Genomic DNA, 10,987 nt, shown 5'->3' with positions numbered 1-10,987 from the left:
GTATTGGGTTTGTCATTTTCAGCCATTGTCTAAATTAAGCACAACTTGCTAAGCTAGTTCAGATATCTTGTCACATCACTTTACCTGCTTTCACTTATTTTTTCACTGCCTTTAAAGTTGCAGGTTGTGCGTTCAGGAGTTCATATAAAAGGAAAATGTGTATCTTAAACGTTCCATTCTAAACGTTTATACCTAGAACAAATGTTTTACGCTCCAGAGAACATTGATAGCATAACATGTTTTAATTTCAGGCGGCAGAGTGACCCTGTTGTTTAAATGAGAATCACGACGTGTGCCTTTGAAAACCTGCCAGGATGCTTTCGTGATTAGCGCTATGGTTTGTTGCTCCGAAGGGAAACCCAAAGTCGACAGTGATTTATATTTCAAAAAAACACACCCTGTGGCCGGCTGTTAGGGAAAAGGTTGCAAACGCAGAGGTTGAAAGCCTCATTTTGCATTCCCATTGGGAAAGGCAGTATATTTCTTCTCAGTTTCATCAGACACAGATTGAAATCAAGACGTCGCCATAGATCATTTTTTAATGCTAAGCCCTCACAGCCACGAGGCTCGGAGAAGGCTATTTCCTGTTTAATTTGGTCAGAGAGCCCACATCGCCGTGACTGAGCAGACAGCTTAATGTTGGAAACCAACACAATGCCTCCGGGTCATAATTCCAGTGTGGCGGCTTGTTTCTCATGTTGAGAGGAATTTCTGACACGTCGAAGTGGTTACGGAGGCAGAATTGCAAGGCAATAACATTGAGATATATAGTTTTGGAGCTGACCTCAAAATATTTTAAGTTGATTTATTGGCCAGGATTTAAGCAAACTGTGCCTTGGAGAGAGCACACCAGCATATACTATAATACCTGCTACTGGTTTGTTTTTTTCTTTTTAGTGTTCATGTTTTTGGCATGTTCCAGGAACCAAGGTAATGCGTTGCCTCTGGAGTTTATAGAGTTCTAAATTTGATAGTATATTTATTTAACCATTGTAGTATCATGGGTTAGGGTTTGAGTTGGCAATGTCAGCCTGTCGGTCCACCACCTTGGTTCAGTCTGAAATATCTCAACAACTGTAGGATGGATTGTTTTGTACAGACATTCATGATCCTCAGAGGATTAATTCTAATGACTTTGACGTTTCCTATAGCGTCACCAGCAGGTTCAAATTTTAACTTAACCCGTGAAATATCTCTATATCTGTTGGATGGATTGGGACTTCAGAACAACATTTTGGACAGACATTCATAGTCCCCAGAGGATGCATCCTGGTGATTTAGGTGACTCCCTGACTTTTCCTTTAGTGCCACCAAGAGGTCGACATTTGTGCTTTGAGTGAAATGTCTCAACAGTTACTGAATAGATAAACAATGACATTACCATCAGCCTCAGCCGCACCTTTTTTGTGCTAATCAAACGATTGGAGTTGCTAAACTAAGATGGCATGCATATCTACGGAAAAGACTTATTGTAACAACAAATCAAGGCAGTAAAGGTGAAATTATGTTTCAGTCAGTGTCTTTAATCTCAGGTATCTTTAGTTCTAGGTTGATGTGTATCAACATATTGTGTGATTTGTGATGTATACAAAATTAAATTGACATGTTAAGTAGAATAATCTTAAGAATTAAGAAAGAAGGAAGTTGGTGTGTGTATCTCCGTGCCTTTGATATTCTTTTGCCAATGACGTTTCTGAGGGCATGTGGCAGCATAGCATAATCTACAAAATACTAAGCTGATTTAAATTGTATTACTGAGTCTTACCTGTGTAATGAGCAACCGGCAGATGCTCCAGAAGATGTTCCTCCAGTAAGTGGAGGATTAGGAAGTATCATTACATGTTAATTAAGATAAGCTAATGCAGACACAATGTTTAAGAGAACGGCCAAGCAGACAAATCGCCGATCTCTAAGTACTAATCATCTGCATTTACACAGACCTAATTATCTTATCTGGGCTGTCTTTGTTGGGCGGCATCCTGCAGCCTTTTCCAAATGAGTGTTTTGGCACGAGACAAGTTGATTAACTCAGGGCTCATCTGTTTCTAACACGCTATCCCCACTTGTACTGATAATATGAGCAATGGAAAAAAACAAACATATGTAGAGCTTCTCACAATCTCATGTTTCAGAAAGTGTCAGTCTTGTCATTTGAAATACTGTTTTCTGTGGGACCGAGCACATCGGCAGGTGAAGGGTGTTCATTCAGACGGATGATCTGCGAAATAAGCAACCGTAAAATGAGTTTAACAGCGTACATCCATCTGGATTTACCGCATCAACCTTGGTTATTGTGTGCAGGTCCTGTGGTTTAGAGCTTCTTATTTGTACAGAATGGGGCTTGACTCCCATAAAACAATACAGGTATCAAGATGCATTTTTCTCAGCCACACTGAGGAACATCATTTGAGCTTGCCGTATCTTGGTTGCCCTCTGACCTTCTATTGTTTTCCGGCAGATAGAAAAATGCCCCGACCTGTCTCAGGTCGCTGGCTGATATGTCGCTCCCCTGTGCTCGGTGCTCCGCTCCTCCTGTGCTGATATGTATCTAAATGACACGGTTGGATACTCACCTCATGCTGCTAAAGGGCTTTGCTTGCTGCTGTAGTTGTTTATTGCGGGTTTGAGTCATGGCTCATACTTTTTGTGGCGCATATGTTTATACTGTTGTGTGTGAGTTTGTATTTACATCACATTGTAAGAGTCAGAAGCTGATTGTTAAATGGTGTTGTGGGGATGCACCTCCATTCTGGGGACCAACTGGCTGGTCTCCACAGTTTATTAGGGGAATTTGGACTTTGGGTTAAGTGAGATATGGCTGGTGGTGTTCTATATTTTTCTGACTCTCAACAAATCAGAAACCATCAAAAGCAACAAAGTCTGAGAGGGCTTATTCCTCTCTGCCATAGACTTCCATTGTTCAAAAACTATTAAAAAACATTACGTTTATTAAGATGAACATAGGCACTGTGGTTTAACACTGTATTGCTGTTGTCAGGAGCACCAAATATGCATTAGTCCACAGCTAAAAATAGTCCCCAACAGCTGCTATATTAACTCCTGTTTGAGGCAACATTTGCTAACATTTATGAAATTGTTTTTCATAAATTGTGTTAATTACATCTTCAGCTGACAATGGACAATGGACTACTACATGGTAGGTTTTTGTGTCATTTGTTGACAATAAGAAAACTACCGAATAATATCAGCCTGATCCTGTAAAGTTATGATTAGGTTGAGGCTCAATGTAGTCAATAAAGAGCTTTTACAAGGTTAGTGAGACAAGTTACTCTGCGTTTTGTGAACATGTGTGTGTGTTCTCTGGTGTTTGTCTTCCCACTCTGTTGCACTGGTCAGGTGGGAGATGATGTTTACAAGACACAGATTGGGCACAAGGGTGTTGTATATGAACGCTGTTGTCTTTGGTTCCCTGCGGCTCCATCTGTAAAAATTGGTCAGACTGGAATGTCAAGCTGACCTTGTCATTCCTATGTGACTGCTTGTTTGGGTGTGTTTAGTTGCTGTGAATCTACTGTGAACTGATTTTTATTTTTTAAAGAATTCACAGGAAGCAACATAAATCAAGCAGCGAATAATCATTTGGAAATTGCAAATACAGACCCGGCACATTAGGACCACAGGGAGCACTGCCAACCATTAGTGTGAGTTTGTTGGTCTCACATCATCAATTTAATTAAAAATCCATTTAAGATGGAGGCCTGGGGAAGGCTTTTTATTTTCCTTTCAGGGAAGTCAAGACATCAAGGCCAACACAAATGAGTCCTGAGTTGCCATGCTCCAAGAATGGAGGTGAATACAATCTTTATAGCTCCTGTGCAGCATCTCAGCAGGTGTGAACACGTCTAAAGCCAAAGCCCAAGGGTTTGGAGGCGGTGGGTCTTTAATGGGCTGCGCTGTTCTTCTCCTACCTGAAGACGCTGAATCCACCGACGACAGTCACGGAAAGAGAGTCGCAGTGGTGTTTTAATTACACAGGGCCTTTCATCAATCATGCCCCTTGTGGCTGACAGTTAAATCCCTCCCAGACCTGCACTGGCTCTCCTCTCTCCTCGCCCTTCACAGTCCACAGGCTGAGCACAGCAGCACACAGCGCACGCTGCACATGGACTCGCTTCAATCCCCTGCAGTCACTGATAGAGCCACAGAAGCAGGAAAATCACACAGGAGACAGCCAGTCGCATTGCAGGAAAAAACAACAAAAATCATTTCAGGACAGCAGAAACGGAGACAAAAGAGTGAACATGGAGAGTTTTTCCTCTGTGTGTGTATGTGTGTGTGTGTGTGTGTGTGTGTGTGTGTGTGTACACACTATATTGTCATTAGCTGCCGTTAACCTGAGTAATTGTGAATTCAGCTGAGGTCATAATATGTTTCACTTCTACTAGACTCAGTTTAAAATACTGTAACATCAGAAAATATAAGTTTGACTGTAAACAGGAAGGAACAGCTAGCCTGGCTCTGTGTAAAGGTAACGAATATGTCCATCACCACCTCTAAAGATCAGTAATTAACATGCTTAAATCTTCAGAGTCCAGGCAGTAACTGTGCCGTCTAAGAGGTCTGGCACATAAGTTTTACAGCTTATGTAAAATGTTTTCACTCTTCAGTTTTTATACAGTTTGAATACATATTATAAAGTATGAATTAGTGAGCTTAAGAGGTGTGGCAGGCAGATTTGTTTCCCTTTGGACAGAGCCAGGCTAGCTGTTTCCCCTTGTTTCCAGTCTTTATGCTAAGCTAAGCTAACTGCCTGCTGGTTGTAGCTCCATATTCAACGCAAATAAAAGAGGATGGTATTCTACGAAAGCAAACAGCAAATAAACACACTTCCCAAAACTGCTCCTTCAGTTATGTCACTACCTATCATGGCTAGTTATCTATATATTTGAAATCTATATATTTGATGTTGTTTTAATTCAGTGGCACAGCATGCAGTGAATCAATAGCAGCACCACAGAAGTAGAAAAGAGAATCAGTCGACAAGCTGCTTGAACGAATTAAATAAAAGTAGAAAAGCCACTGCACTTCTTACTCAGGCGTCTGGAGGTGCTCCATTCAGTGCTGACATAACTCACCTAATCTAAATGGCATCCCATAATTACACTCAAGGTGGTGCTACCATTTGCTTGACTATCTCACCTCCCTTCTTCCAAGCTAATATTGTGAGCGTTGCTGATTAACAATCTGATCCACACCGCAGCAACAGTTAACATAATGTGAACATTTCTCTGCTTGATGGAAAATAATAACACAAAAAAAACGCAATCAGCCAACACCACTGTGATAATAATAACGTTCACTGAGCAAAATGCAATTTTTCAGCCGACTGCCTTTGTTTAGGACATTTTCAGAGACGATTATTATTTGAGCAATTATCTGAATACTTAAAGATCCATTTCCAAAAAGGAAACGTTTTCCACCTTGCCTGTAATCATCCCTATTTGTATCTCCACTCTGCCCGAGAGATGGAGAGCACATTTCATCCTAGTATGTCCGTCAGTATGCTTTTCCTGGAGGCTATGGCACTGAGGTTAACGAGACCTTAATTGGCATTTTCTTCAAAGCTCACTTCACTTTAAACTGGGGGGTTTCAGTAGAAAATGTCAAATTACACTGATGTCCAGCCGTTTAGTATAAAAGATCCTTCATACACTGGCTGTCATGTTAGGGTACTGACATCTAATCGACGAAATGAGAGTATTAATGGGTGCTGCCTTCCTCCACCGACCAGCACTAAAGAGGAGCAGATTGTGTTGTGGCTTGTGGGTAAATTGCATCTCATGAAATACTCTTCATACAAAGATGAATGTGTAATTGGCTCCCCTTCCTCAACCACATTCCTCAGATGACCTTAGGTCTGAGAATTGAAAGGCCTAACGATGCTGCGGTCAATAAAAGCTGATACACGCTCTTGACATTGTTGTGTATTTCTTAAATGTTATGAAAAATACAATATACAGAGCAACAATACAATGCTGTGGAGACTGTTCGGTATATACGTATATATATATACTGTATGTATATATATATATATATACATAGATCAGGTTTTCTGCCGTGTTAAGGAGGATGATCATGAACCATGAACCATGAAAGTTATATCTTTTTTTTTTACCATCGACATGCAGACATTCCTGGTTGCTTGCTTTGGCCCTTCCAGAACTCTTCCATAGAACAAGGATCTGGCGTAAGAAATTAATATCCAAATGTTACAAAACTTCCAAAACCATTTAATGTGCACTCACATTCAGAACATCTATCTAGTCATGTTACTGTTTGTTTTAAAATCTACATGTTTAATGAATATTACATAGTCCTGGGATCCTTCCATCTAAACCCTGTAGCAATAAAATGATGATAAAAAGGTAATCATCCGATAAACAAATGAAAAAGAACCACCTGATGTCATAATTCATTGTCATTTTTCTTCATTAGTGATTATCAGTCACTTGTGGAATCATGACAATCCTCTTTAATTAAATGACCCTTTGGCAGTTTGGGGATGATTCTGAAGTCAATTTCCGGGTCCGGTTTCTGTCCAGACCTACTTTCCTCTGAAAGGCATAAGGGTGAGTTTGTTACAAGGGCACACAGTACATTATGCCACCTCTTTTAAAGCGTTGTCATTTAACCTTTCCATGTAATTGCGCAACTCCTTGGAGTCTCCCAGCTCCACATCTTGGCAAACCCACTTAATGTCCTGGCTGTGGCTTCCAGTCAGTGTGTTAACAGTGGGGTAGCTACTGTCCGAGGGGATGGTGGTGAACGTGGTGAACTTGACTCGCTTCCTCTTGGTGGTGGGTGAGTCTCCTTTGCTGTCCTTGGTTATGCACCCAGTGTCCGCCGCCCGGTGCACTTGGCCCTGCACGTTCTTCTGGGCCGAGCTTCCGTTCAGCAAGTGGCTGCCCTCCTCGAGCCCGCCGCTCGAGTCCATCATGGAGGTCTGTTCCTCTTGCTGGGGCGACAGGCTGATCTGGCTCTCCAGCAGCTCGGCCTCATTCCCCAACCACACCCAATCGTGGGCATGGTTCATGTTCTCCTGGCCCTCAATCGACAGCTCCTTGTGGCGGTATTTCAGGGTATATGAAATGCAGTTGATGAGAAAGACCAGGATGGCAAGACAGAAGACCCCCAGCAGGGCGTACATGCCGATCTCCAGGTCTGTGAGCCCACGAGCAGTCTGAATGAGGTCATCGTCCATATTGCGGCCGCGGGGAAGGTCCACTTGCGCAGGGAAGTCAGCAAAGTCAATAGGCATGTTCTGCCTACCATCGTCTGAAAGTTTATCTCCATTGGGTCTGCGCATTATTGAGCTTCTAGTGGTGGTGGCTCTCTTCAGCGCCCCATCCTCCATGTCAGAGATGGAGCTGCCATAATAGTGAGTGTCGGGGCCGGTCCTGTCCTGGGATGGGGAGAGCCTGCCTCTGTTCTCCATGTCGTCTCCATCGGGGCCGTAGTCGCTGCTCCCTCCCCTTGAGCTGTCACTGTGACCAAACTTCACTCTGACGTTACAGTTCCCTGCTGCCAGGATGCTGCGGCGCTTGAACTTCTGGCAGACCTCGCGAACAGTCATTTCCACCCTGACCAGCAGACCTTGGCCCTCCGCCTCTGTCACGATGACAGGCCACTTCCACGAGGGGTTCTGCTGCACTGTCACTATTTCCTCATCGAGGGAGGTGGCCGTCAGGACAAAGAAGTCGGCATTATACAGGTCTAGAGGAGCCACAGAGCCGTCGCTGAACTGTAGCCACGCGCTGATCAAGGCCTCCTGTGAGATCACACACACAAACAATAGGCAAAGAGAGAGAGAAGATAGTCAGTGACAGACAACATGTTGTGCCTTCATATTACAAAGAAATGGAAATGGAACAGATCAAATTGTTTTCAATGCATTAGCACTAAAATATTTTTGAAATTGCAAGGCCTCTTTGTTGGAGAGTTAGAGCATCCACCAGTTGTTGTTCAGGTACGGTGTAATATCCCACTAGCTTACTGGCTTCTACACTCAGGAGTAAAGTGAATTGTATGAATATTTGCATATAGTGCTCCTTTTGTCAATGCACCAAATAGACTTACGATAAACATGGCGTGTCCTAGTTGTGGAAAGACCAATACTAAGTCGTTCTGATATCTCAGCGGCTATTCTCTCTAAACTACGGGGGATAAAGATGAAAAGATAGGCAGAAAAGATCAAACAGTAACATTAAACGGGTGAGGATTTGCCACACATAGGCATCTCAAGGCCCTCTCCTACTGCAATTTCACAATTTGCCTTTTAATGTTGCCAAAGAACAAATCCCCAAAGGCGCACAAGTAGATCCCCACAGTGGTCTGTCAACGCTCCCTAATTACGGACACCAGGGGACTTACAGTGCAGCCTGCTTATCTTCACAGTTTGCGCGTGGAGATAGGGGAGATAAATGTCCTTCCCATCCTTCCTTGCTTGGAGGAAGAGGAGGGGAGAGGAATGTAAAGGAGCAGTCCAGGGAACTTGTGAGAGGGTTGATGGGCAGATCAAAGGGGCCACAATGAGAGCAGCCAGGGCAAATGACAAAGGGAAGCAAAATATGAACGTTTGTGCTGTGAGTCACATTTTGGTACGAAGCTGTGGTGTTTCTTTTGCATGCTCTGAGATTAAGCTCCCGTTTCTATTAGCTGCCCAAGGAAACACATTCTGTCACACTCTGGCTTTCAGGCCTTGGAGTTAAGAGGGTTAGGGATGGTGTAGAACAAACAAATAGACACGTGTTCACGAGCACATGCACACTCGCAGCTTTCTTTGATTGTAAAATTGCTCATTCAAGGGCCCTGGTAGTGTGAAATGAAATCTGGAAGGAAGTCTTTTGTTTTGAAAAGCACAGTAATCAAGGCTGCAGAATGCACATTTTTTGGCTTCAGTAGATATACAGTACAGTATAAAAGTCAGTTTTTCATCAAATGTCTATAAAGAATAACTATAAAAAATGAATGCTGAGAGATAATAATTACTGGTGTAAAACTAATTATTCTCTTTTTAATCAGACCTGGCTAAATTGTGTTTGCAAATAATTACTGCTCTTTGTTTTTAATCTATTAGATTAGAGGATTTGTATTCAATTGACGGGGCTAAGAGCGACAAGAGCTCTTAAGCAAAGCTCAAGTCACACTTAATTTCTCTTTCATACTTTACCTCAGGTCTCTTACAGGGCGGCAACAATTATCTTCATTATCCATTATTTTCTTCAATATTAATCGATTCATAGTTTGGTCTATAAAATGTCAAAAAGGTGAAAAATGCAGCCTAAAGGGATATGAAATATGACTAAATGAATATTAAATAGCTTGTTTTATTAGGCCAACATCCCAAAACCTACAGATATTAAGTTAACTATCAGATATGACAAAGAAAAGCAGTAGATCGTCACATTGACAGCTTGAATTATGACTAAATCCATCACCAAGATAGCTGCATCTCGATGGATTACTGATTAATCAACTAATAGTTGAAGCTCTGCTCTGAATTCCCTCTGCCAAGCTTTCTCCCCTGGATCCCCTTTCTCTCACTTCAGCCAGCCTCCATTTCACCTTACTATTAATAAAGAGACTTGTTTTTCACCTACCAGCCTGTCCAGCATCCGCATTTAGGTTCAGCCTCACAATCAGTGACCTGTATTACTGTATCCTGACCTGTTTGGGGCTCTGCAGAATCTCCTGCGTGGTCGTGGTGGCCAGGATGGCTCTGTTGCTTCCAGGACTGAGCTGAAGGCTCATAGAGAGGCCCGTCACCAGCTGGACCCCCAGCTCTGTGATGGTCACTTTGTCATCCACCACGGTGATGGTCTTCTCTGCCAGGATGGAGTCTGACAAAGGAGACAACACCTAGGAGGTGCGAAGACGGTAGAGAAAGAAAAGAGGCAGAAAATGATTACAACTGTGACATTAAAGGAATTTTAAAAGGAAAAGATGAAGAATTAGCTTTTGTTCCACAACATTTCCCTCAAATACGTGATTGCAATAACCCGTGACATTTTGGTAAGATCAATTACAGCTGTGCTACTCTACAATATTGAATCAACCTATTGTATGTTCATGAAAGCTTTTTCATTTCCTGCTCTAAACACCCAGGGCTGAGGAGATGTTTCCCAGGAGAAATCAGCAGCGACAGCAACTGTAGCCGAACACAAAAAAAAGAGCACTACTTAGAGAAACTTCATCAACAAAAACTTCAAGCAGAAGTAACTCAACACTGGTCACATCGCTTGACTGACAAGGCATTCCTGGCAGGTGGAATGCAAAAACATCCCATCAATAAGCACTTAGCAGTGAAGATGTCACAGACATGAAAAAAAAAGCGGATTACCACGAGTTACAGGTGATTTAAGAATATGTCTTTCCAAGTGTTTCATCTAACATAAAAAGCTCACAAGCCCCTGCGCAATATGCAAAACCTACTTTTTTTTATATTTTATCTCTTTACTCAGGCTGTGTAGATCAAACAACTGGACTTGGCTGCCATCCAGCCCCAATACCTCCTGCAGGTGAGAATACATTCCCTTTGATTAATACTGGTAATCCAGAGGAAAGGCACACTTTAACCCCAATTCGGAAACAGGAAGAAGTTATGATGAATGCCATGTGTGACTGTCTCCGCATGCACGTCTTTGTGAACGTCTGCCCCTGCATCAGTCTGTGTGACGAGTGGCACAGGTAGTCCCAGCTGTCAGACCTTCGCGCTCATCGTGTTTTCCGGTCCGTGCTTGTTTTGTTAGTGCGTGGATGTTTTTGCGAAGGTGGAGACACGTCTGCACATAGATAGACAGATGAGTCCTCGGCGCCAGGGAGCAGAGGCCACTCACAGAGATGCCATTAGGAGGCTGATAATCATCCAGTTGGCCTGAAGAGCATGCCAGACCAAAGGGCCGAGGGGGAGGACCCACTCACTGCTGAGAGCCCGCTGTAGGCCGACAGGCTGTGACACACCAGTAAG

The 10,987-nt window shown here is 42.9% G+C and overlaps 1 protein-coding gene across 1 annotated transcript in view; it reads right to left on the bottom strand.

Annotated features, from left to right (window-relative positions):
- Nucleotides 1-6,241: 6,241 nt before the first annotated feature.
- LOC142964591 (transmembrane protein 132C) overlaps nt 6,242-10,987 on the bottom strand; it is a 91,857-nt gene continuing 87,111 nt past the window's right edge. Inside the window, 3 exon segments of the mRNA XM_076104987.1 lie at nt 6,242-6,575; nt 6,654-7,789; nt 9,688-9,879. Of these exon segments, the coding sequence (XP_075961102.1) occupies nt 6,536-6,575; nt 6,654-7,789; nt 9,688-9,879 (1,368 nt within the window). The 3' untranslated portion in view covers nt 6,242-6,535.

Source organism: Anarhichas minor, unplaced genomic scaffold (genome assembly GCF_050575085.1).
Source record: "Anarhichas minor isolate MPS153535 unplaced genomic scaffold, ASM5057508v1 ptg000030l, whole genome shotgun sequence".
Lineage (NCBI taxonomy): Eukaryota > Metazoa > Chordata > Actinopteri > Perciformes > Anarhichadidae > Anarhichas > Anarhichas minor.
Note: the sequence above shows the minus strand (reverse complement) of the source record. Positions and strands in the feature narration are given on the sequence as shown.